Raw genomic sequence first — 27269 nt, forward strand, 5'->3', positions numbered from 1 at the left:
AGCACGGGTAATGCTGTCTTTACCTCGGCTTTTGATGACAGTATCAAATACATGATTAGCTGGGCATTTTAATGCCGATCCCTGTCAATCTTGTAAGTATCATGCAGTTTACTCTTAATCCATAGCAACATTGTGAGAGTCTTGGCATTTGATACTGTAGCTGGCATAAGTGTTGATATCTGTCATTTGACCACAGTACAGGACAAATAATGTGAATACCTAATACATTAAGGCAAACTTGGCGCATATGTTTTCCTACTGCGTCTTACAAAATGCCAAATACGATTACTCCGAGGCCGAAAATGTGGGATATTCTTTTTCAATATTTAGTGCCTTTATAGATGGTAAGTGGGGTAGGGGGTTTAATTGGGCATGGTGGGGGCGGGGTGCGGTGTGGTGGCAGTGCAGGGTCTCACCCTGCATTAAAAGTGCTAGTAATTTTTCAAAAGTAGATATTTTGGGCCGTGCAGTATAAGGTTCGCATTAATCACATAGATCCTGGTGTGATTTGCTGGTGTGTTTAAGTGGAGGTTTTAGCGGGCCTGGAGGCTAGCCAAGCGGGTGCAAGGAAACCAGATTGCCCATGCACCATTAGCCAGTATGAAAGAGAAACAGGGGTGGGGATAGAATAGGTTTGGAGGACCCTCCCCACCTTATCCCTCTTGTCACCATAGTGCTCTGACTTCACTTTGCCCAAGCCTATATCAGACAGGGTTCTGCTTGAGATTGCCCACAGGTAGAGGTGTGTAACCAGGGAAGAGACCGGGGAAGAAGCCCTTCATAGAGAGCCTTTTTACAATTTAGCAAGAATACAGATAGCCCCAAGATGCATTTGCAAACTTGGCCAGTGGATGGGCAAACCTGCCAGAGGTACAGTCGCACAGCCATGCCCTGGAGACCTTTGTGTGGTCATCCACTTGGAGGAACTTGGAAGGAAGCTGGGCAAATTCAGGACTGTCTGTGATGAGAGGTGGCAGACTGCTTCACAGTAAATGAGGGGCTAAGGAGCAGCACAGTGGGTGGTGCAGAGCCACAGGGAGCACAAAAGACCCAGGCGATTTCCACCTGATTCCAAGATGGCCGTGCACCTTTTTGAAAACTGTCCCAGCCAAAAGGGAGACACCTGCGCTACACGAGAGGACGATGTGAAGGTATAAAGGAGAGGCTTCGAGCCTCCAACAGTTGTTGGGATGTTGGAAGATTTGAGTGTAGAGAGTGTGGGATGTTGGAAGATTTGAGTGTAGAGAGTGCAGCGTGAGGAAGATTTGGAGAGTCCGTAGAGGTCAAGCAGAGCGCTATATCCCTACAATACCTAATCCAGGGGCCTAAATCATCTGGTGGAGCAAGTAGGGTGCTATAACCCCAATGGACCGAATCTACCTGGCAGAGCGAGCAGGGTGCTGTATCTCTAGAGGACCTGATATCCCTAGCAGAAAGACAAGGGCGCTAAATGCCTAGGGGGCTGGAACCACGTGGCAGGGCGAGCAGTGCACTATAGTCCTAGAGGATTTGATCTACCTGGCAGAGTGAGCAGGGCACTATTAGTCTTAGAGGACTGGGAGCTATATCGCTATATGGACTTATCTACCTGGAAGAGCGAGCTGGGCCATATATCCTTAGAGGAGCTGCGCCACCTGATCGCGCAAGTAGGGCTCTATATCCCTAGAAAGCCTGCTCGACCTGGCACAGCAAGTAGGACGCATGTACAATGGTTATACAAAACACCAAACTATTGATGCTGTCAGTGCTTTTTTGGGTTAGACAATATGTATCTTTTGGAGAAAAAAAAGTTTATATGTGTCCATTACTGCTACCATCGTTTTAACGCACTGTACAATGTGACCTTTATTTGGTGATAGTCCCGCATTCCGAAGGTGTTTTACTTGCTTTTCGCACACATTACTTGCGAGATGTCCTGAGCCATACAAAGCTTAGAGCATATATGTGTGGATGCTTGATCCGTTCAGAAAGAGACAAGCAGAACGCATATTTATAAATTATATAATTCAACCCAAGGAAGTCAGTCTCTAACGTTGGTTTTGCTGTATTTTGATAGGCGAGACGCCTTTCAGATGCGGGATGTGCTCGTATGCTTCAATTGACGCAAGTTCCCTGCGCAGACATTGCAGGACTCACACCAGCGAAAAACCCTACAAGTGCCATGCGTGTGCGTATAGCTGGTAAGTATGAGGCATTCTATTTAGCTTTCTCTCTGTTTCTCTTTTGCCACCCGGCAACTGCTGGACGCTGCATGTGTGTTTCCACGTAGGTGGGCTGCGGATGAATGCAACACACAAAACACACACACACAAGCGATCGTTTAGGCAACTAATGAAAATCTGCTGCTTTAATGATCTCTCAGGAACCCTCTATCCTCCTGTTCGTCTGCACTTTATTTTAACTGAATGAAATAAGTGGGCAGCGGAACTAGATACTGTACTCACTGATGCACAATGGTATACGATGCGTTCACTAACGAAAACCATATGCGTTAACTCTAGGTTTAAGCTTATTCAATATAACATCCTTAATAGGCTTTACTACATGCCCGACAAGCTTCAGAGGATTTACCCAGACCAGGACAGTAGATGCCCTTGCTGTAAAAGTGAAGGGCCTGGCCATCTGCACACGTTATGGAGCTGTGTCGTTCTTCAGAATTTTTGGGAAGGTGTGATTGATACAATGACAGTGATTGTGCAGCGCCCGCTCACATACTCTCCCATGGAAATATTATTTAGTCTATGGGGGAACATTAAGGAAAAGCGTACTCGCTTCTTTCTCAACATGTGGTGTATGATTGCCAAACATTGTGTATTACTACATTGGAAAAAAGTTAATCCACCAACGCAGCAGGAATGGCTCTCCCACCTAGCACGTCCAGGGATATTTGGTGTGCATTTCGGACATACTTAAGTAACTTGCAGAGTGAGGCGGCGCCAGACGGTTGAGGAAGGAGATATTGCTGGGGAACACTTCATGTTGCTAAATTAGTGTAATAAATTGTATCATCAGCTGAGTGTAATGTGGATAGCTGCCATCATCTCTGTAATCCAGTGCACACTTACGTTAGTATGTATTTTCTTTATGTATGTTTACGTCTGCAAAATAAACATAAAATAAAGTAAAAATAAAAAAAAGAAATCATCTTATTCTCTGAGGTGGGAAGGAATACTAAGATGGATTCACCTATGGAGGAGGATCAGGCTATAGCTTGTTTATCATGCAGAGCCTTCTGATGTTCTTGGGCTCCGATAAATGATGTTTCACAATCTCTCTAACAGCAGCCATTTGACTTTTGAGTTTCTGTGCTGTATGGGAGATGGGTAGGGTAGCCTCTTCTCTTTCCTCCCATGTCTCTTTCAGCATGTTGAGTACGTCTCTAGGTTCCAATCCGTACAACAATTTGAAAGGAGAGAACCCTAGAGATGCCTGAGGTGTATTCCTAACAGCAACCAGAGCCCAGGGAATGACGTCACAATTACAGCCATCAGTATCTACCAAATTGTGTAATATTCTTTTTAAGGTTTGATTGAACCTTTACAGAAGTCCATCGATCTGAGAGTGGAACACCGATGTATGCAAGGTTGTAATCTGTAATACCTCTTTGACATCCTGCTTAATCTTAGACATAAAGGTGGTGCCTTGGATTCAACAAGATTTTCTTTGGAAATCGAACTCGGGAAAGGAACGGAAGAAGGTGCTTTAAAATGTACTGACTGGTATTGTTCCTGAGGGGAAATGCTTCGGGTTACTGAGTAGCATAGTCAACAATTATGAGGATACATGTATTCCCCAACTTAGATGTTTCTAGCAGACCCACTATATCCATTGCTCTGAGTGAAAAGGTTATGTCAATGAACGGTAGATGCTGTAATGGCACCTTGGGTACCCGAGTGGCAGCATTTGTTTGACATATCTCACAAGTTGAGACATAGCTCTTCACATCAGCAAATACTCCCGGCCAATAAAATCTAGGTATTGCTTGGCTTTGGGTTTTCCCTATTCCCTGGTGGGCGGCAGTAAGATGGGAATGTGCCAGCTCCAACACTACCCTCCGGTGGCTTTGGGGAATTGCCAATTGAGTTTGGGGAGACCATCCCTCCCGATGTCCTCTATATATAATAATCACTTTTTAAGGAAGAAAAGGCGTCCGGCTTCACTTCACCCATGCTCCTCCGACATTACCCTCCCAAATGCCCCTGTAAGCGCTGGTTTATTCCTGTGGGAAAAGGCAAGGTCGGGTAGCGGTGCAATGTCTTCAGTCTCCACTGGGTCTACATCCTCTCTAGGAAGGTCAGCCTCCCCAAACCCTAGTGACCCACTTAGGATCTCTAACTCTTGGGGAACTGGTGAGAGGAACTGTTTGAGAATCCCCTGCGCTGTGGCATCTCCATCCTTGACCACATGGGGTTGAGAGCCGTGGTTATGGATGATTATCTCAACCTCCCCCTGATAATCAGCATCTTTTATGCCAGCCACGACAACCAGGGCATATTGCCAGGCAAGTCCTGACTTTGTGGCCAATCGCGCATAACTCCCAGGTGGAGGGGATACACTAAGCCTTGCATGTATCAAGCACCTCTCATTAGGGGGGATGGAGACCTCCTTTACACTGTATGTGGGGTTTCAAGTGTGGGAGCCTTGGCCTTCGTGGATATTTTGATAAATAGCATGGTTCCCAACATTTTATCAGCCGGTCTTAATCCCACTCTGACACCATTTGTAGCAAACCAGAAGGAGGAGTCGGACTCAAGGAAGACATTTCAATTGTGTTTATTAAACTAAAATGGAAAATGCTTAACTATCCCTACTGCCAAGAGAGATTTCCCTGCCTACAAAACTAAGTTACAGTGCTCGTCTATTGTCAAAATAAAAAGTCGTTCTCAGTCCAAAAACCTAATCGCTATCTGCTCCTACCATTGTGGAAAAACAACATAAATTAAATGAGAGCACTATGCTTCTGACTCAGACTTTGTTCATCACAGGTTTCAGTAGTATCTCTCAGAATATTATTCTCAGTTCCAAATAGAATGTTCAATATCAGTTCACCAAAGAAAATTCTTCAACTTCCCCTTTAACTTCTTTAGGAAACGTTGCAAGTCTTCATATCAATCCAAAGTCTTATATCCTTTTAACAAAGGGATGTTTCCTTCATCCCTTTTCCACAACTTTGGTTGTTTCCCTCTTGGATTTGTTTTGCTTGTTTGAACCCTCCAGGTTTGCTTCTACTCAGATAATGCACAATATCACTTGCTTCAATAGGGTTCTTCTGACCCCTTTGATTCTCTAGCTTGGGTGATCTCTTTGGCCATGGCCAATTTTCAGGAGGGTTTTCAGGGCTCCCGTAAATCGTTCTGGCTTCCTTCTCTCCTTCTTTCACTCTCCACCCTCTGTCCTAGGAAACCGTGGTACCTCTGTTACAGTTGGGTCTGCTCCAATGGGATAGCGTCTCAACGTGGTGTTTTCTGTTTCTCCAGTATGTCAGCGCTCTTTGGACCCTGCACTTCTCGGCAGTCTCGTTCCTCGTATTCATATCAGAGGATTTGCTACTCCATGTGACCCTGGTTTCTGCATCGTTCAGCAGGCACAAGACCCACCACGACCACAGCGTGGTCACACCATCAGGAGAGACAGTATTTCCATCCCTGTGTCAGTCATGGCTGGTTTGCCACTCTCAGTGCCAGCCTTCCATCATTCTTCCTCCATTCTTCCTCTCTCCCTCCATGCTACCGCTGGCTCTGCGGTACAGCGTGGGCGTTTTCAAATCAGTGTAGGATTTTTTCTCTTCCATTCAAGGTTCCTCTTCTCTTTATTTCCTCTACCATATTTGAAGGGGGTGTGCCGTTCCACTTTAACTGTTGAGTTCAAGGGGAATCCAGCATTACCTGAAGCCAAAGAGGTTGAAGCAATGTCCCTATTTTTTGTTGGATTCTAAACAGAAGTAACATCAGTCGTTTCTATTCCTATATATGCAGCCAGTGTATTCTTGATAGGGAGATCCTTATTGGAATAGGAGTTCTTGTTCCCTAAAGGGGAGTCACTCCCAGTGAAGCCCCACTTTCCCAAACCCCGGGGGAGAGTGTTGCTTAGCAGGCTCACCTCCCTAGCCTCAAAGGGGGTGACTCCCTCCTGGGGAAAAGGGACGAATAGCCCAGATTCATCACACATTGCTGAGTGATGTTTATCTTTCCTGATCTCTAATTAGTTTCCCATGGGCAGTGTTACCCCCAGTGCATAGAAACTCCACTTCAAGTCATGGTATACTGAGTTCCACTAAGGCCAACTACTTGCACCTGTCCTCTATTTTTAGTTTCCCAAGCAATTAAATCGCCATGACTGTATTAAAGGTCACCCAGAGCGTGCTTGTACTCCCACTGCCCCAACATTTGTTTTGAAGTAGTCATTTGTTACTCCATAATCCCAAGCTGGAAGGCATTGAATCCCCACTGCTCCATAGGCAGAGAACCCGAAAGTCTCAAGGTAACTAGCAGTGGTGAATCGTCTGAGATCATTCGCTGCTAGGAAGATAACTGATGTCCTGCACTCTATGCCTATCAGTCTCTGAAATGAAAAAATATTCTGGCCGGGGCAATGAACGGTTAGCTCCGGTTTGAAATGAGCCACATGATTCCTCGGCATGTGCCGCTTGCCATACATTGAGTCCCAAAACTTTAGCTTACTTATTCAGTCTGGTGAAAGTCATGACCATAGTCAGAAAAAACGTGATTTCACATTAAACAGGGAAACCATTTCTCTATGCAGTCTCACTGGGGCCTGCACATCTCTACCGCCAACATACAACTGTGGTCCCAATGTTACCGAGGGGAGAGATTTCTTAATGAGAATAGCATATTGCCCTCCCCCGAAGCCACTGACACATCACTTGTATTAGTGTCACATTGTCCTCATGGTGGCTTTTCCAGTGGCTGTAGAATAAGGATGTACATGGGGATGCATGGACTGCTGAGGGACCTTCGTTAATTCTGCTTTAGTTGAGGGGGTTTAGAACTGGTGTGAGGTTGTGCATCCCCCTTCCACCTCTGCAACCCTGCACTTTTCAGCCAGCCCCAGGCTTCTTATGGTAAGTCAAAAAACCAAGTGTGATTGTTAAAATTACTTTGAGCTTTGCAGGGACTAGTAATAACGATTAGATGGTTTTCTTTCTAAGCTTTGTACTCTTTGGTCAAATCCGGGAAGAGAAAGACTTTAGGGTCATCAGCAATCACTGTATCCATCTGTCTTTCTCTTTGTCGTAATGTTCTCTGTCCCTGAAGTTGAGAATCCTGGCTACCACATCTTGTGGCGTGCTCTGGGAGAAGGGTGGGCTCTTGCCAGAACCGTAAGTGCTCTCTCGACTGCAAGGAATTTGGACAAATTCTTCTTGCCTTATTGCTTTATCAGCCATTCTGCCAATAAAAGTTCTATCAAGCCTCCCTCAATCCATTCTGGAAGACATGTAAAAAGCAGGTTGTTCTGTCGCGATCAGCCCTCCACATCGTTGGCTCCCTCTTCTAGGCACTGTGAGTTAGCCTGTCTCAGGAGCTCTGTGACTCACTATCTCAATTTGATGCCACCAAAATTGAGACCATTCGAGCCAGTATATCGGTGGCAGTGATGGCATCTGCTGCTGTGAGTGAACCATTTGCCTTAAACGGCTTGACTGCACCTAGAGGTTGGTCTCTTTTTCCTCTATTTGGCGAGTCAGAGATTTTTGCCGCCATTCATCAAATTAAGTCAGTGGCTCCGTCTGATGTGATTCCTCTAGCAGTAATGAAGGACATTTCCTCCGACCTCCAGAGTGAGATCACGACGGCCATTAATGTCTCTTGCCAGACCGGTTGCATCCCTCAAGAGCTTAAGTTTGCAACAGTGATTCTCCTCCTAAAAATGTCATTGTTGGATCCCACATGTCCTTCTAATTTCCGCCCTATCTCACTCTTACCTTTTTTTATGAAGCTCTTGGAGTCCCTGATTTCCCCACTCCTGTCATCTTTTATGGAGTCCTCTGAACTGTTCGACCGCGCCCAGTCGGGTTTGAGGCCTGGCCGGGGAACCGAGTGTTTTGGTGTCGGTCCAGGACGATATGGCTTGGCTACTGGATGCTGGGGGGGTTGGTTCCTTGATTTTATTCGATCTCTCAGCGGCTTTTGATACTGTGGACCACCCTACACTGCTGGCCCGCATAGCACAGGTGGGAATTTCTGGACAAGTGCTTGTGTGGTTTACTTCCTTTCTGGCAGACCGAGCCCAAATACTGTCTCTTCCTCCTTTCCTATCGGAATCATTCCCACTTGATTGTTGGGTGCCGAAGGGCTCTGCCCTGTTTCCTATTCTTTTTGATATATACATCTGTCCATTGGTGTGTCTCGTCCGCTGAATCACAATTGGCTTAAACTTAATGGAGACAAGACAGAGGTATTGGTGGTTGGTTCTCCCCCTGATCCTTCGCTCTGGGTGTCCTCCTTCTGGCCATCTTCTCTGGGCCCTCTTCCGGTGGTGAAAGTGAAGAATTTAGGAGTGGTCATCTCTGCTTTTCTTTCCATGGATGCACAAGTATCGGCGGTCTGCCAGGCTGGCCGTTTTCATAGATACTGAGAAAGGTGCTTCCTTTTCTATCTCAGAATCTTAGGCCGCAGGTGGTTGCTGCCATGGTCTTTAGTCATCTGGATTATTGTAATTCATTATATCTGGCCCAACCTAAGGGCATTGTCCAACGGCTGCAGCGTCTACAGAACTTGGCCGCACGTGCAGCTATAATTGTAAATGCCAACAATGTTTAAAATATCCATGGAAAAGTACAGTTAACCGGACTCACTAAAATATTGTTGTAATATTAAATTTCGTACCAGATACTAAGGCAGGATATTCTGGTTGTTTAGCAGTAGACGCTGTTGTTGAAACATCTTGTTTTCAAATTGCACACTATTTCTCTGCTCAGTCCTGCATATTTGACCACTCCAGGCATGTTTATTTGTCCCGAGAGTAGATATGTATGCACTAGATTGGGTGGATCTACCAAAATGAGACAATAGTGCACCAGCTTGCTGGTATTCCCAGTCTTTCAAGCACTCATACTCAGGTGAGCACTGAATGCCCACCCTTTAGCTGAACAAAGTCTTCGGAGGTTGGTTCCTTCTTCATGTCAGCTGACCAGGACCAGGTGCGCTCACACCTGTCTCCAGAGGGATTCCTTCTTTTCTCCCATCATGGGACAGAATCCACCTGGGTCAGGGTCTTCTATTTACATGCACCCCAGTGCTCTAGCTGGGCATGGTAGATCCTTGATTATTTCTGAATTCCACAGGTCCCCAAGCGAATCCTAGGCAGAAGCAAAGTTCACGCACCGGAAGGGTGCACTACCATAGCTCACGTTGCTCTTTGGCTCTTCCCCATTAGTCTATCTCTCAGGTAGAGATACCATTGGAGACAGCGAGAGGAGGAGAGGATTTGTTCAAGCGCCTCGTGCACCAAAGATGAGGCACCAAAATGTCAGTCTTGGTGCGTGTATGGTGAGGAGAGGTTCCCAAGCAACTGACAGAAACTGTGAGCACTTTCCAGCTGACAATCGGGAGATTTGATCATAATGGACAGGGCTGAGCTTAGAGCTCACAGATCTTGAATATTTTCACTGTGGCTGCTGGACAAGCACCATGAATCAGGAGATATTCTTAACAGTGGTCTTTGTGAGCCCTCTGCTAGTTAAGGGGACAAAAAGCTTCACAAGGCTGATCTGGGAAATGAGGTAATTATGTACAACAAGCAAATCAGTGAGGTTACTTTGGTGATGTCCTAAGCAAACTATTTCTATTTATTCCACCCATTTGTGCATCATTTCCTGTATCTTTAATTGACATATGACTGAAGCGATTACAATATCTTGATGAATTAATTTATGAGATATGTACATAGTGCAGCTCTGCCAACTGAACCACTTCAAGGAACTCACTAGAGAATGGAGAACATGCAGGATTTAGAAAGAGGATTTTGTTTTGCAGAAGGCAAGGCTTTTGGTTTTGGTGTGGGTGGCCATAGGGCGTCTTCCATTGCCATAGTCATTGAACCATGAAAAGTCTCATTTTTTTAGCAGCTCTGTTATTGGGGCATCTTAAGCATTTTTTAAAGATGAGTGCAGGGAGCATACAGAGCATACAAAATAATGTCGTATTTTGTCACTAACACATTGTGTGACCTTCCTTTGGATCTAACAGTTGGTTAGAACCTTGGTCACACAGGCGCTGGGTCAGTGGTTTAGATTGGTGATAAGAGTTCATCTTCGACTCTACTCTTTCCTTCTCTTCTCACATCTCGGACATCTCCAAAAAGTCCCACTACTAGAGGCACCTCCTTAGAGATATTCTACTTTTTCATACCTTCTCCCAGAGGCTCAATGTCTCCAGGGCCCTGGTTCTCTCCAGACTGGACTACTGCAACACTCTCTTTCTCAATCTTCCTACTTCTACCCTCTAACCTCTTCAACTTATCCAGAACAGAACCGCAAGACTTATCCTTGGCCTCAAGCCCAGGGACCACATCTTTCCAGTGCTAATATCCCTCCACTGACTCCCGGTGGCTGCAAGGATCAAGTTCAAGTCCCTCTGCATAGTCCACAAGGCTTTATGGGGTCAGGGCCCGTACTATCTACAACGCTCTCTTCCTAAATACTCTCCTTCTAGAGCCCTCTGCTCGGCCTCCTCCAACTCTCTGCTGGTGAGCCGCTTTTCCAAACAGAGATTTGGGGATAGATCCTTATCCTCTGCATGTGCCTCCCTCTGGAACAGTCTTCCTGCCTCTCTCCGTCTTGAGCCGGACCTCCTTAAGTTCTGGAAACACTTCAAGACCTTCCACTTCTCTACCTCTTTCTCTCTCCCTCTGCCCTGCTAACCTCCTTTCTCCTCTCTCCTGCCTCCCTCCTTCTTTCTCCTCCCCAACTTGTTCAGTTTGCTGACTGGTCGCCTGGTGCACCTCCAGAGCCTCACAGGTCCCAGGCTCCCCCGCCAGTCCTGCACTAGCCTCCGAGCCTCTGCACTCTGCTTGGCACTACTGCACTCGGAATAGGTTCCACGAGAGGGGCAACCATCATGCACTTAACCCAGGCCCCTGCTGGACTGTGTGCACTTGTACCCCCCGCTCGCACTTCCTGACTGAGCACTTGCACAACCTTGTACTAGGCCTAGCAAGATTGTCTGTCCTGTCCTCCTTCTGTCTCCCCTCCCTAGCTTGGTTGTGCATGAAATACTTGTACATAGGTGCATTAATGATGACCAACCACCAATTAATCTGAATGTAGCCAGGCCTAGTTCGGTAGTTTATTGTTCTGTTTCTCCTCCCCCACCCCCTTCTCTCCCCACTCTGTCATGCACTTGCAGTATCCAACAAGTCGTTAGGCATAGTACGATAGTTTGATTGCATACTCTTTTCCCAACCTCCCACCCCCTTTTCTCATTCCTTCCTGTCTTGCACTTGCACTAGTAGAAATGCCTCTGGCCTAGTATGCTAGTTATTTTTATTACATCATTTGGAAACTTCAAGGCCTAAGAATGTCGACTGTATTCCCTTGTTCCCTTCCCACTTTGAAGCACTTCACCTGTGTAAAAGTGCTTTACAAATAATTACAATTACAATAGTATGATCCATTCTCAAGAACTCAAAAAACAACAGCATTGGTTTGTCACAGGGTAAATTTATTAATAGAATTTGGCTGAAGGTATATTTATGTTATTTTTTAGTGTTTACGTTTTCTGTGAGCTTGTGGTTCTTAATTGCTGCTAAAGGCAATGATTTTTGTGATGTGTTCTGTTTTTTTCAGTGCAAACAGGTCTTAATGATTGCATTTGCTCAAGTGTCTGGCTGCCAACATGCCCCATTACTTCATAACAGAAACATGTTATGCGAGGACCCTGTTTGGTCTTCCATTTCCTATGTTTTTGTTTGTTTTTAAAATTTGATTGAAAACGTAGATGAAACTCTGTCCTGCTTCATTTCGGTGCAATACATTTTAAAGGTTTCAGTTTATCAATGATCATGATAGAATATTTGCATTGACAGGGCATTAAAGGGGCAGGTTGACGGGCAATTTACTGCCTTCTCTGCAAACCTGAAGACACTTTTCATAAGTCGCTAAACTTTATTTACACACCTCTTCTGTACAAACATTTCCTATAGCAAACTTCCTATCACTGTTATTGCAGCATTCAGAAAAAGAGTCTTGATCTTCATGTGCGCCGACATCACACGGGAGAAGCATTCAATTGTGAGTATTGTCGCTATTCCTCACCTGACAAGCAACTGCTACAGAAGCATATTAGGAATTATCACCTTTCTGCGGAAAGCTCATCGCCGAGCCAGGAGCCCACCACTGACAATAAGGCATTTTCAACAGGCAATTAAGCCCCTCATGCTTGGACTAATTACCCGTCTGATATCAATTATGGCGCGCTGTGTTGACCACCTTTGTTTGTCTGTAGCCATTGCTACCATTACAGCCTTTGAATCGGTGACTACAATGGTATTTTATCGCTCCTAGAATGATCATGTGGGCCAGTAAGAAAATAATCTATGCCCACTTTCTTCAGAGAACTTCTCACAAAACTGCCCACCAGCCTCTGAAAACGATTGGCCTTACCATGCACCTTCCAAACTGCAGACAATGTAAAGTATTATGGATGGACATCGTGAGCATTCAGTTAACTAACGGACTATGGATCAGGAAAGCATCGTCTACAGTAGCGACAAACAGCAAATTAATCTGAAGCCGACATTGAGTCTTATCCTGTGCTGAAACCACACATCGACTTGAAGTTGGAAATGTATAGTTTACCTCTGAAGTGATGAACAAAAAGTTGTACAGGCTCTTCCAGGTGAACACAATCTTGTTGTTCAATATCAATTTAGACTTGGGATATTGAAGACAGCTGGATCCCGGGAACCTGTAATCTATGCTTAGATTTATGAGAAATGTATGTCAAATGCAATGTCAGTGGTGACCTTATTATGTTATTTACATTTTCAGACGCTCTTTAGGGACGTCTTGTTACCATTACATGGCATATACAATGTGCAAATCATGTGAAAGATTAATATAATATAAAGTAATACAAGGCATATCGTTTGTTCTCCAAATCATGTTTATTCTCCTTTCAAGTAACATTGATTTATCAGGAACATGTTAGATTTTAGTTCATAGAAGCAAATTGTATTATATGTTTTTTGATCAGGTTAAAACGCTATTGAAAGGTTCTTAGTATATCAAAGACAATTGAGTATGTAAAGGTTTACAATAAAACACCTAAACGCATACTGCATCCTTTGAAGTTGTATGGTATGTGAGAGCACAAACAAAAGGGGGTTCTTTAGATTGAGCCCCACAGGTCAGATTCCCCTTTACCAAGCTTCATGTGTATCCATGCGCTGGACTGAGTATCCAATAGTCTTTCAGGAATGCAGTAAATGCCACAAAATAACCACCTTAAAAAAAAAAGTCTGAGTTTGTCCTGAACAAACAATTGATCCCAGGACCGTTTGGGATATAATATTTTATTTCTGAGGAATTATGTCTTAACTTCCTTCTAAATTTATTTTTTCTCAAGCTTTAGCAACATTTTGTTTGTAGTTTGTATGGTTGTATCATGTACATGTGCACAGCACTTAAATCCATAGGTATTTAAGTAATGGTATCTAAGGTTCGAATTGCAGAAAATCATATATGCCTTGCAAAGAGAAGTATTCTTCGGACTTACCCGAATTTGGTGCGGTCATGTTCTGCTGAGATGACAATTGATAGGGCCTTCCATATTCTAGGCCTTTCTGTCAGGATTGCTTGACCCCACCCTCCACTATTTCCCTTCTGTATGTTGGGTTTATAACTTTGTGCTGGAACGGTGGACTAAGGGTAATTGATGGGACAGAAAGTGTGTATTTCTCCTTGTGGGTAATTGGGGTTAATTGGGGAGTAACCTTACATACATCCTTTTGAATCGTAACAACAGTTTTAAATTTGCTTTGTGTATCCATTTTGAGAATTGGAGTTTCCTGAGGATTGGAGTGTCATTTTGAAGGGATCAAGACTGCTCTATTTTTGTTGCCTGTAGATTCATTTTAAGGTTTGATAAGGTAGAAGAATTTGTTGCAGTCATTTATTGTCAAAATAATTTTTCTCCTTAGTGTGACTCTCTTGTTCTCTCAGGAAGTTGTTCAGTTTCTTCAAAGTCTTATGTCACAATGGTTCTGTGGGTTCATTTGGTTCTCTTTTCTTCCAGGTTTTGTGATGGAGGGTATTTAGGGGTTACGTTTTATTGCCACTGTGAAGCAGTGTCTAAAGCATGTAGTCCTGTACCATCAAAGGAACATATTTCTGGGATTCAGTGAAGGTAACTTGCAGATTTACTGGTGTGTACGTGGGTGAGAGCTTGTAGTGATTGACTTTGAGCCATCCAGCGGGTCTCAATTTTACCACTGTTTACCTGCGTTGGTGTTTAAGGCTGAGTGGTGGCCATTGAGGGTATCTGAGCCTCAACATGGACTTACTGAGATTTAAAAAATAGAACTGTTTCTCCATGCCTCAATTATGGAAGCTAGTCTCTAAGTAGACCAAACATCACAAGGTGGTTTGATGGTATATGTTGAACAGGACAGGTCACACTACTGAACACTAAGGAACTCTATATGTTGTGTGTATTGGGGCAGTTGATTTGCTATGGAAATGTATGTGTATCTGCTGGTCAGGGTGGATGGTGAGTATCACTCAGCTTTTTTATTTTAGGTCAAGGAAATGGCACCAGTGTTTTGAAAACATTGATTCTGTGTCATTGAGGCAGTAGCACAGTGGTTCGTAAGATGCGACGTTGGCTATTTCTTGTGACCATTCCTCCAGTGTGGGTTAGCCTCGGCTGTCAACAGTGCCTTAGGATGCATTGTTTCCCTGTTATCAGGATGCAGCCAAGACATCTTTTTCATGCACATTAAGCTGTTAGAGACTGGAGAAGTCGTGTATTAAGATAATCTGTTTCGACGGAACTATCAGGCACTTAGATAGTGTTTTATCATCACGATGATCTCCTATTAGTATTTTTTGTAGTTGTGAGCACGACCATCGTATGTGTGATATGTCCACTTCCGTCTTAGAACACCTCCAACAGGCAGCTATTTTATTTTGCACAGTTAGGCTGAGGTCCAGTACCAGTGGTGGAGCACTTTGATTGGGTCGAGTTTAAGTCTTGCTTCCCTGAGGCTGGCTGGACCTTGGGCTAGGAATTGTCACCATTATTTCTCTGTGTATGTGCATTCTAATATTGTCTCCCATTTATGTTTCAGAGTTGCTGCTGTACCTTTTTTTTTATAAACTGCTTTAATCACTGCTGCATTACAGGCTGCTATTTTTCGTCTGTCACTGCCCCATTTCTATATGAGAGCTGGTAGGGGGGCGGGAGGGATCTTGCCAACCTTAATTTGGAGTTTATTACCCCTGCGTGTATGCAGCTCTTCAGCTGCAGATATGTACACTGATGGGGGTCCCGTAAAGGGAATCTGGTTTGTAGCTTTGTGAATTACATACGTTGATGTGCTTGTGTGTCCCAGATGTCTCTGGTCGTTCTGATTCCTCTTTCTGTCCACTCTCGCCAGTGGAGCATGCAGTTGGCTAGCCCGGAGGCCATGGTTGATCCACAGGGGAGAATCTATCTGCATGTACGGATCATCTCACAGCGACTCGTGTGCTCTCTCCCAGCTGTACGAAGAGCATGCTAGGATGGGCTTGGCGAAGTGTTGCATCTTTCCATAAAAGGGTCTGTAAATTAGGGTGGCGTTGGACATGTTGTTCTCCAAGGCGTTCCATGCTGGCTTGTATTTGGCACCTACAAACACTTGTATATACGCGCGTTATAAATGCCATATATCATATCAAGGAAGAAGGTTGTGTAGGGTGTGATATGAAGCGCCAGGCTGTATACATCTGCACTTGGTGCCACCAGGCCCCCTGAGGCAGCGGTGGAGTGGTTCCCAAATATATCTATTTTTTTATTTCTTTATTTTAACAGTGTCAACGACCAGCATCACAATATTGGGAGCACATCACGTGTTACATCCTAAGTGAATATCAAGAGGCTCGCCTGCATAATTGGCGTTACCTGTGTCATCTAGACGCATTTCTTGCTGCAGGGTTAGAGGGCTAACTCCATCACATGGGTCAAGGCTTGCTGCCATTGTAGATGCCCAGCAAGTAAGGCAAAATGAAGAGGTGGCTAACGCTTGAGAGAGGGCAAGGATAGTTGCCATGACAGTGAGTTTAAATAGGGGTGATCAGAGGGTGTTGTGTAACAGGAATCCCTGCCACAAGCTGAGCATGTCCTTTGAAGTGAAGTTGTGGATTGTGGTTTCCATGAAAGGGTCCATTATCACACCCAGTAATGGGCATTCACAAGTAACCAGGGACAGATCACACTCCTGAGGCACTCCACTGAAGGACATCACATACATACACATGCCCAGGATGTGCGCGATACTGAACTAAAAGAGACAATGGAAGGGGGAATGGAGAATCAATGGGGACCAAATACCCCATAAATGCACTCCAGGAAGAGCAGAGCTCCTTATCTTCGCGTGGCACGAGCCAAAGTCTGAATGCTGTGCCAAAGAATGAGGAAACTGGTCCCGAAGAAGCCAGGTCACCACCTAACTGAGCAGGACAAATGTGTTCTTGGTTATATTGTTGTTTTTTTTTTTGGGGGGGAGGTGTTCAGGGTATTATGAGAATTGGTATGTTACATTGGTTAACGCCCTGATCCCGTCCCGTGTGCATGTAGTAACATGCTGTGCGCAGTGAAGCAAGAGGGTTGTCCAGTGGAAAGAAAAATAAGACGATGGCCGCACGGCCCTGCAGCAGCCCGTGTGAGCTCCCATTCTTATATTCAAATACTGGTTGCCACACTACTCCGATGCACAAGGAGCTATGACACCCCAACACAGACTTAAAAGGGCACTGCAAGGGCATGGCACTCATTAGATCTGAAAAGGGCCCAAGCAGGGGCGTTGCTAGGGGGGGGCTAAGGGGGCTATAGCCCCTGATCTTTTGGTTGTAGCCCCGGATAGAATCTCAGGAGCTACAGCCAAAAGACTAGCTAGCCCCCAGTCCCGACAGTACCAACATCAGCGTAGCCCCTGGTCTTTTCCAGACCTAGCAACTCCCCTGGGCCCAAGGCTCTTGGGGGCCATCTTATGGCTGGTCACTTGAATTGTAGGTTACTCTTGCCAGTGTTGTTTACTAATGGTGAAATACAACCCAGCCATCTAAAGAAAAGCAGCAGACAGGTTGTTGTGCCATACGTCAAGGCTGAGCAATGAGCAGCAGCCACCAACCCCACCGCAGACCTTGTTACACCTACCACCAACCCCTACCCTCAAATCCCCTCTGAAAATGAGTGTGGACTGGATAATGCATGGCTGGCTCAAAAGAGAGCATCACGCGACGCCTTCCTTCCCTAAACCTTGTATTTCCTGTTCACTGCAGGCTATTTGGATCCTGTGCTGGAAGTACAACTAATTGACCCCCCTGCTACGCAGCCTCCGAGTGATTTACAGGCTCTGCTTTATGCATTTTGGAATGCTATGGGCTCATGTGGTGAGGCCGCACTTTTTATTTGACCCTTCCGAGTCCCCCACGGATTGAAGGACATTCTTACTGAGTGTATTTGCTGTGAAATAGGTTTTTCCTTGCGTTGGCCACAATCTATGAACCTTTAATTACAGGTTTGAAGTATGTGCACTGATTAATACGATATTGTATCGTTTTGTGCCAAATCTCGTTTTTACTATGCATCGTGCGGGACTCTGGTAACTGTCTGGAGGATAAAAAGTAATTCAAATACCTGTTGTTTGTTTCACACTATTTTGAGCTGCGTTGTCATTTGTGTGTGCACGTTTTATATTTGCTGGTTATGCATTAGTTGTTAATTATAGAATTAATCGAGAACCGAACTGTCTGTCTCCGAAAAATAAAAACAGTCACACACTGGGAAAAGGGTGCGGAGGGGCGCATTTTAATTGTAACGCATCAAAATCCGGTTAAAACACGTATTTAATTGCTGGCCATCATTGAGAAGGGATTGGCCTCCATTCAAACATCTGGCCCACCGATTCTGTTTTGATCAAGGAGGACAGTAAGGCCTCTTCTCCAGCATGGGGTCTGGCATGGATTCACATGCTCATGAATATTCCCCGTCGTCAGGCTGGGAATCCTCGGTAAAGAAAAAACCAGCATCAGTTTCGTTTCTGATCTGTCTTTCGTAGTAGTAACCAATCACTGGTCTCTGCGTCATACTGACCACAGCCAATGACTGCCCTCTACCTAAGCACCGCCTCTGGCAGCCATCTTCAGATTTTTACCGCACGTTCATGTGTTGGGATCCTCGTGCTATTGCTCTCGAGCGTTAGTGCCTTTTTTTCACGTTTTTTGCTCAAAACCTTCGTTTTTTCGGTCAAAAGAGCCTCAAGCTCCACCGACTCTCCATCCGATCAACGGGGACCCGTGTCGGATTCGTCTGCGCCCCTCAAGGGTGAAGATTTCGTCGAGCTACGCTTTGGAGGACTCCAGAAGCTTCTCAGGCCCGGACATGGCCCAGGAGAAGGGAAGCTCGACGCCCGGAAAGCTGTTCAGGGTCTGCCCTGGATGCCAGCTGCAGAACGTCTTCAAGGAGGACGAACACTCCTTTTGTCTCTACTGCTTACATGAGGACAAGACGCACGTGGAGAAGGACTGTGCGTTTTGCGGCAATATGTCGGAGCGGACGATGAAGGACCGCCATCAACGTCTCGCCAACTGGCTGGAAGGAAAGAGCCCGTCAGGCGAGAAGAAGAGGAAGAAATCCAAGCGGTCTTCTAAGACCTTTGAGGACGCCCCGGCGACGGGGGTCCAACACAAGTCCAAGCACCGCAAGTCCGCTGGCACCGGGAGCGCCGAACGGTCGGGCTCTACGGGCGCCAGGCAGGGCGCACCCTCCCCGGCACCTTCAACCACAAGCCAACGCTCTGGGTCGGGTAAGAGGAAGGGCGAGCACCCAGCAAAGCTCCTGGAGAGGCCCCGGTCGAGCTCGAAGGCCCCATCGGAGGGGGAGCGAGGCAGTGTCCGTCCCCTCAAGGATAAGGCGGTGAGCGCACCTAAGGTGGTGAAGGCCTTAATCCATCCGGCCAAGCCCTCTATCGATACTGTCGCGGCGACTCTGGCTCAGCCTGTGGAGGCTACACCAGTGGTGGCGACCTCGGGGCTCAGAGTCTCCCTGCCACCTCGGAGGGAATCCTCTTTTGTGCCCATCGATAGGACCCCCGTGAAATCCCCGGCGGGGAAGAAAAAGGGGGGGCAGGGTGTCGTCGTAGATTCGGCTTCAACCTCGGAGGAAGAGCTGATCGAGGTCTTAAGCCACGGCCTTGGCGTGGAAGAAGACCGGCCCGTCGGGATGGATCCCGACGCAGGTGACGAGGGTGCCGACGGGGCCCCTGATCGCCCATCGGATTCCCCTCTGCCAGCGCCGCAAGACAACTCGGCGGCCATTTTGTTGGCTATACAGTCCTTATGCTCAGAGATAAGGACGAGACTACCGTTGCCGACGGAGGAATCTCTCCCGTCGGGGGATCCTGAACCAGGACCTTCTGGCGTTCCCCCGCCCAAGAAAAGAAGGATTCACCCTCCATCTCCTTTTCAGCCGTCGCGCACCGTCCAGCCCTCCTCCCCGTCCACCCGAGGGGATGATACGGGGACTGACACGGTAGCGACGGGTACGGACGACGAGGTATACGACGAGGATCTACCGTCGTCACCTCCCACCAGGGCTTCTCCGCCCGACGAGATTGGTTCGTTCCACTCCATGATCGCCAGGGCATCCGAGCTTTTCCAACTCTGCCCTGAGGAGAAGAAAAAGGAAGGATTCCTTTATCAACGGCGCGAGTCCAAGAGGAAGACGGTCCTCGCGGTGCCTCTACTGGACGACATTTGGGATGAGGGCCTCGCCCTCCTCAAGAACCCTTCCACTACGCCAGCTAGAAGAGACCGGTACGAGAAGAAGTACCGGGTCCCGGATGCGGCCCCCCTGTCCCTCCGGGCGCAGCCTACCCCGGACTCCGTCGTCTCTGCGGCGGCCAGGAAGAAAGCGGGGGGGGGGTGCGGCCTCCACATCGACTTCCCCACCGGACGGCGAGGGAAAGAAATTGGACACTATGGGACGCAGGGTCATCTCGTCTGCAGCGACGACGATTAAAGTGGCCAACGCCTTGGCTATCGTGGCCCGCTATGACAGGGAGCTATGGTACAAACGGGCTCCCCTGCTGGACTTCCTACCGGACGACAAGAGGGCGGATGCCCTGGAGATCCTACAGGAAGGTGAGGTGGCGTCGGACCACGCCATCACTATTGCGACAGACATCGCCGACACTGGGTTTCGCCAGTTGGGCAATGGCGTGTGCCTTAGGCGGCGTGGATGGCTCAAGGCTACGGACTTCGTCAAGACGTACAGACCAGAGTCCTGGACATGCCGTTCGATGGGAACAACCTGTTTGGGAAAACAGTGGACGATTCCCTTCAGGCCATTAAAGCGGACACTGAGACGGCCCGGGCCCTTGGGGTTCTGCAGCAACGACGGACGCCCTTTCGGAGCAGCGGAGGCAAGGGCGCCTCCAAAGGTTCCGGCGGCGGTTCCTCCTCCTACCGTCAAGCGGCCCGCTCGTCGTCTCAGGAGGCCTACAAAGGACGAGGCAAGTCGGGCGGACCCTGCCGTCGTCGCCAAGGAGGTCAAGGCGGCAAAGCCTCGTCGAAACAGGATTGAACCGACCGTGGGGTCGGGCCCCCACCGATGCACCCCGGTGGGAGGCCGGCTGGCGAGCTTCGTCAGCGTGTGGGAGTCCATCTCCACCGACCGTTGGGTGCTGGACGCCTTAGCCCGGGGCCACGTGCTCGAGTTTAAAAGAAGGTGCCCGCGCGTCCCCCCCGTGGCCAGGAAAGAGCTTCACGTCCCTCAGCTTCTCCTGGAGGTAAGGGCGATGCTCAGGAAGGGCGCCATCGAACTCGTCCCAAAGAGGCTTCGGGGCTCCGGAGTTTACTCGAGATACTTCCTCGTGAAGAAGAAGACGGGAGGATGGCGCCCCATCCTAGACCTGCGACGTCTGAACAAATTCATCAAGGCGCAGAAGTTCCGGATGGTCACCCTCCAGCATGTCCTGGGTCAGCTGGAGGAAGGAGACTTTCTGTCGTCGTTGGATTTGGAGGATGCCTACTTCCATATTCCCATCCTAAAGGGGCACCGAAAATTCCTCAGGTTTGTGGTCCAAGGGCGTCACTACCAGTTCAAAGCCCTCCCCTTCGGACTACGGTCGGCACCCAGGGTATTCACCAAGTGCCTTGCACCGGTGGCGGCGCAGCTGCGCCGCGAGGGGATCCACGTCTACCCCTACCTGGACGACTGGCTCATCCGAGCCAAGACGAGGGAGCTCGCCGTGGAGCACACGGCAAGGACCGTCCAACTTCTCACGGACCTGGGATTCTCCATGAACTACGCCAAGTCCCACCTGGTACCCACGCAAAACGCACTGCTTCTGGGAGCGAAGCTCGACACAGTGTCCCTTCTGGCCTCCCCGTCGGAGGAAAGGACCAGGTCCATCCTGGGCAAGGTACAGCGGATGTTGGCTTCCGACGCGGCCAAGGTGAGGTCCATCAAGTCCCTCCTCGGAATGATGTCTTCTTGCATCTACCTCATTCCCATGCGCAGGCTCCGGATGCGCCTGTTGCAGGAGTTTCTGGACGCGCGCTGGATCCAAACGACGGGCGGCTTCGAGGAGAGGATCACACTCGACGAGAGTTTCCGCCGAGCGGTCCGGTGGTGGGGCACCCGCGCGCATCTGACGGCGGGCATGGACTTCCAGACCCCAGACCACCAGGAGACAGTGACCACGGATGCCTCCCTGGAAGGGTGGGGAGCGCACACCGAAAATCTGCACGCGAGAGGCCTTTGGCTCCCGACGGAGAAGTCCCTCCATATCAACGTCCTGGAGCTCCGTGCAGTGTTCTGGGCCCTCAGGTCCTTCCTTCCGTCCCTCAAGGGCAAGGTGGTGAGGATCTTCACCGACAACACCACCACCATGTTTTACATCAGGAAACAGGGCGGAACCAGGTCCCCAGCACTGTCCAAGGAGGCGCAGGACCTGTGGCATTGGGCCGTCGCCCAAAGGATGTTTCTGGTGCCGTTTCATCTGGCAGGGATAAAAAACACCATCGCCGACTCACTCAGCAGGGAGCTGCGCTCGTGCCACGAGTGGGAACTACGGCAGGATCTAGTGGATCGCCTCTTCCGACGGTGGGGCACACCCCAGATCGACCTGTTCGCGACGGCGACGAACTCCAAGTGCCGGAGGTTCGCCAGCAGGTTTCCCCAGGCGAGGAGCATGGGCGATGCTTTCTCGTTCCCCTGGGAGGGCCTGTTCCTCTACGCGTTCCCTCCTTTGCCACTGCTAATCCGGCTCGTCAGCCAGCTCAAGAGGTCACGGTGCAGGATGATCCTCGTCGCACCTGCGTGGCCGAGGCAGATATGGTTCCCGGACCTTCTGGACTTGTCAACGTCCCCGCCAATCAAGCTGCCGGTGGACGCGGATCTACTCTCCAGGGAAGGAGGTGCCATCCTCCACCACGACCCGAAATCGCTGAACTTGCAGGCCTGGCTCCTGCAGCGCTAGAGTTTGGAGGATACGACATACCGGCCGACTGCAGAGAGGTTCTTGCAAAGGCCAGGGCGTCCTCGACTCTTAAATGCTACGGACACAAATGGAAGAGGTTCTCTGTCTGGTGCCACGCACAGAAGATTAACCCTCTACGGATTACGGCTCCCCAGGTACTGCCGTACCTGCTGACGCTGGCCAAAGCTGGACTGGCACACGCGTCCATCAAGATTCATCTTGCTGCGATCTCCCGATACACCAGAACCACGGGGCGGACGTCCTTGTGGTCTCATCGTCTGGTGAAAGAGTTCATGAAGGGACTGTTCAGATCGTTCCCGCCGGTGAAGGCTCCGGCCCCGGCGTGGGAGCTCAACGTGGTGCTGACCAAGCTCATGGGACCTCCGTTCGAGCCTCTGGATTCGGCCCCGTTGAAGTTTCTGTCGTGGAAAACAGCGTTTCTTGTGGCCATCACCTCCGCACGACGGGTGGGAGAGATCCAGGCCCTTTCCTGCAAGGCCCCGTACTTGACTTTTCACGACTCGAGGGTAGTGCTCAGAACGCACCCCTCCTTCATGCCCAAGGTACCGTCGGACTTCCATCTCAACGAACCCTTGGTGTTGCCTGTGTTCTTCCCGTCGCCTTCGTCGCCGGCTGAGAGGACTTTGCACTCGCTGCATGTGGCTAGAGCGCTGAAGTTCTACGTGGACCGCACGAAGTGTTTTCGGAAGACGTCACAACTCTTTGTGAACTTTGGACCTGTCAATCAGGGGAAGGCTCTCTCGAAGGCTTCCATTTCCAGATGGCTCTCCGGCTGTATCATGTACTGTCATCGGTTGGCAAACCGACCGCTGCCTGGCCGTCCGAGAGCCCATTCCACCAGAGTGATCGCAGCTACCACGGCGTTCCTTTCTGGTGTGCCCCTGCTGGACATATGTAGGGCTGCTACGTGGAGGTCGACGCACACCTTCACGAAATTCTACTGCGTCGATCGGGATTCCAGGGAGGAGTCCAGGGTCGCCCAAGCAGTGCTGCGCAACCTCTTCACCTGAGGTGAGCCTGGTGAGGAGTTAAGATGCTTAATGTTGAGTTTGATGTTATGCTTAATGTTGAGCCTTTGCCACCTCCCGTGGTTGTGCATGTGTGTACTGCTATGTATTCTTTATTCATGAGCATGTGAATCCATGCCAGACCCCATGCTGGAGAAGGAACAAGTTACTTACCTGTAACTGTTGTTCTCCAGCATGGGTCTGGCATGGATTCACATGCGAACCCTCCCGCCTACCCCTCGGCGGCTCTTCACTTGGTCATACTGCCACTTCACGAGCTTCCAAATCTGAAGATGGCTGCCAGAGGCGGTGCTTAGGTAGAGGGCAGTCATTGGCTGTGGTCAGTATGACGCAGAGACCAGTGATTGGTTACTACTACGAAAGACAGATCAGAAACGAAACTGATGCTGGTTTTTTCTTTACCGAGGATTCCCAGCCTGACGACGGGGAATATTCATGAGCATGTGAATCCATGCCAGACCCATGCTGGAGAACAACAGTTACAGGTAAGTAACTTGTTCCTTCCTTTTTTAACCCGTTTGTCATTCACTTCCCCACATTCATTTCACTACTAACAGAACCCCCTAGCATCTCATTACAAGGTTGCTGATATCCCGGCAGTATTACCGCCAGGATACCGGCAGCCGGTACCACCGTTACCAGCACTTGGTCTGCTGGAATTACCAGCAGATTACAAGTGCTGGTAAATGCAGTAAATCGCCATTCCATGGACTCGATTGGGGGATTTGCCAGTATTACCGGCACTAGTAATACTGGTGCTGGTAATATTGTTGGTGTGGTGGCGGAATGACCTCCAACTGTTGGCTGGATGTAATTGCGGCCACTCGACCAGCTGGCAAACTCCTGCCGGTTCGATGACATGCCAGTAAACGGAAGTACCGGCACGGTATCACCGCACCTGAAAACTCCAAATGATCCATTGGCCCTCATTATGAGGTTGCCGATAGGTACCGGGGGCCGACCGGCAACCCGGCTTACCGTTTCCACCGCCTGATATACCGGTAATACCGGAATATTACGGGCGGTATAGGAACGGTAAGTTCCCATTCCAGTGGAGTTGCATATGACTCCATGGGAGTGGGAACACTGAAGCACCAGCACCGTTGGTAACATTGCTGGTGCTTCAGTGATTTTTGTGTTGGTAGGGGCCTGAACTATCGGCAGGTCTACCGGCACTTTTTCCCGGACCGGCTCACTTCTAATGAGGGCCATTGTCTTACTTAAGTCCCATCATGCGATAAGGAACTCCCTAAAATAGGATAGTAAACGATATTAAGAACAAGTTAAAACATCTGCAGCACCCATGTAACAGGAAATATACTAGGCACGGTAAAGGGGGTAGAATGAGAAGAAAACTGTATCTGTGAGATAAGCAGCCACTTTACCTCCTGAAATGCAAAAACACATATCTTTAGGACCTCCTTCTTTGAGTCAACCGTGTATATCCATGTATGTATTTGTGATGTGGCACAGTACTATTTAGAGGTAGAGGAATCCCCATAGAAAGAGCAAACCATACAATAGTTATCCCAACCAAAGGGACCCCAGGACCAGAGATAAGATGTGGCGAGGGGATGTTATTGCAGAGGGCTCCATTGAAGTGCAGGGAGACAAAGAATGATGACTCATGAACCCTGATGCACAGAGGTTGAGAAAAGTTACGGGAAGAGCCCCTTAGGACTCCATCTGCATCCCAGAGCCCACACAACGCAAAAAACCTATATGGAAGCGAGTTAACCATGCAAGTTCCATTGACCTGCACAGGAACGGAGTGCAAGGCTAGAAGATTCCCTCAAGTTACCAGTAGGGACAGAACAAAAGAGAACTCTTAAGGCTGTTCCACCCTTCCTTGGGAACAGGCCGAGATAATCAAGGTAACCTCAGGAGCACCCTGCTGTGGGCATTTGAGGTCATACCTTAAGAAGAAGTGGGTGATTATAAAGAACTGGAGACATCCCCGGTTGGGAGAGCAAAGAGCAAAGCACCTGTATCATAACCCATGTATCTTTTCACACTTCAAACCAGAACCAGATCAGAAACGTTAGGGAAAGCACCACAGCCTCATGGGTGTCTGGTGACAGCAACACCTGTGAGAGATCGGGCAGAAAAGGGGAGAGTGCCATTGCATTATAAACTCTGCTCAGGTTCATCTGCGTGGATCTTCCAGAGATCAAGCCGCATTGATGAGGGTTGACCAATGAAACGATCACCTCTGCAAGTAGATTCACCAATGTTTTAGCTAAAACCTTGGTTTCAATGTTGAGAATCGAGATTGGTGCATATTATTCACAAGTGTTGGGAGGCTTATCGACTTTGAAGTCTTTGGGGAGAGTGCCATCTAATCTGCTGGCCTTATTCATGTTAAGAAGATGTTCACTAATCTCCTCTGCCAGGATTTTACATAACTCAATTAGGAGCAATTTGTGTCCTGGTCTGCTAACTGTCTATAACCTTTGGAAACTGCATACAATTATCACATGCATTACTTCTTCTTCCAATGAGCCCCCATGTTGATCATGTAACTGTGGGACTGGGTGCTCTCTGAGGAATGTTTCAAAATGATGTGCATTACCGGTTCTGTCACTGGCATACAGTGTTGTATAGTCTAAGGTGAACACGTCTGCAGTGTTCAAACCTTGTCTTCTAATTGTTCCAGTATCATCTCTAATTTCGGCAACCCGCCTGTCACCTCTTCCTTCCTTGCTAACAATGCTAGCAGTGCAACAGTGTCTTCTTGATCTCGCATCCTCTCCCTTCAAAGTCGCCACAGGTTTGTAGCATTGTCCAGACTGAGTGATTTGTATTGTTCCTGAGATCTAGTTAGTTTCCTAGTTACAGTCTCATCCCAAGTACGTACAACTCTGCTTTGAGTCTTGGAATAATTGTTTGCACTCAGGACACCTCCTTATATGTCTGTTCTCTTATTTTCACAGTCAAGGCAATCGATATGCCCCTGTCTTAAAGACCTCATAGGGAAAGCTTGTCTTGACACTGTCCGAACATTTGTGTTAAAGCAGTAAGTTGTTACCCCATTGATCCCAGCTATGATGTCAGAATCCCCAAAGTGGTAGTCATCGAATCTGCTCTGACCCGTTGACAGAGGACACCAGAGTCTCAGGGTAAATTGTAGCAGCTAACAATCCAAGATGATTCACCACTAGGAAGACAACAGATGTCCCGCACTTTGCACATCAATCCCTGAAGGACAACATCATCTGGTGGGAAATGTACTGTTAGGTCCTGAGTGGAATGAGTAGCATGCTTCCCTTGAATGCACTATGCGCCATACATCCACAAGTTCCAAAACATTTGTCTGGTGGCAGTTGTAGGATTTCTGTTGTTTGGTCCAGTTCTGGCACATACAAAATCTAGTACATCATTAAAATCGCCTCCAACAATTGTCGGACCTTTCGCCATGCTGTAGAAAGACATTTAAGTTATGTGGTGACTGCCTCAACAAAGTGAAGAGGCTCCGGACTTAATGCATTGCTTCATTCATGATTTGTACTCTCACCA

General features: G+C 48.1%; 1 protein-coding gene across 4 annotated transcripts in view; it reads left to right on the forward strand.

Annotated features, from left to right (window-relative positions):
- The window catches only part of LOC138481375 (oocyte zinc finger protein XlCOF6-like), a 609919-nt gene that overhangs the window by 563479 nt on the left and 19171 nt on the right, over positions 1-27269 (forward strand). For 3 of the 4 annotated variants that reach the window (XM_069613502.1, XM_069613500.1, XM_069613503.1), the window contains exon 6: positions 2057-2180. In XM_069613502.1, coding sequence (XP_069469603.1) covers positions 2057-2180 — 124 coding nt within the window. Of the gene's footprint in view, positions 1-2056; positions 2181-12188; positions 13295-27269 lie in introns of those variants that run through there. The other variant, XM_069613501.1, reaches the window with a different exon arrangement.

This window comes from Ambystoma mexicanum, chromosome 5p (genome assembly GCF_040938575.1).
Source record: "Ambystoma mexicanum isolate Mex_15411 chromosome 5p, UKY_AmexF1_1, whole genome shotgun sequence".
In the NCBI taxonomy this organism is placed as follows: Eukaryota; Metazoa; Chordata; class Amphibia; order Caudata; family Ambystomatidae; genus Ambystoma; species Ambystoma mexicanum.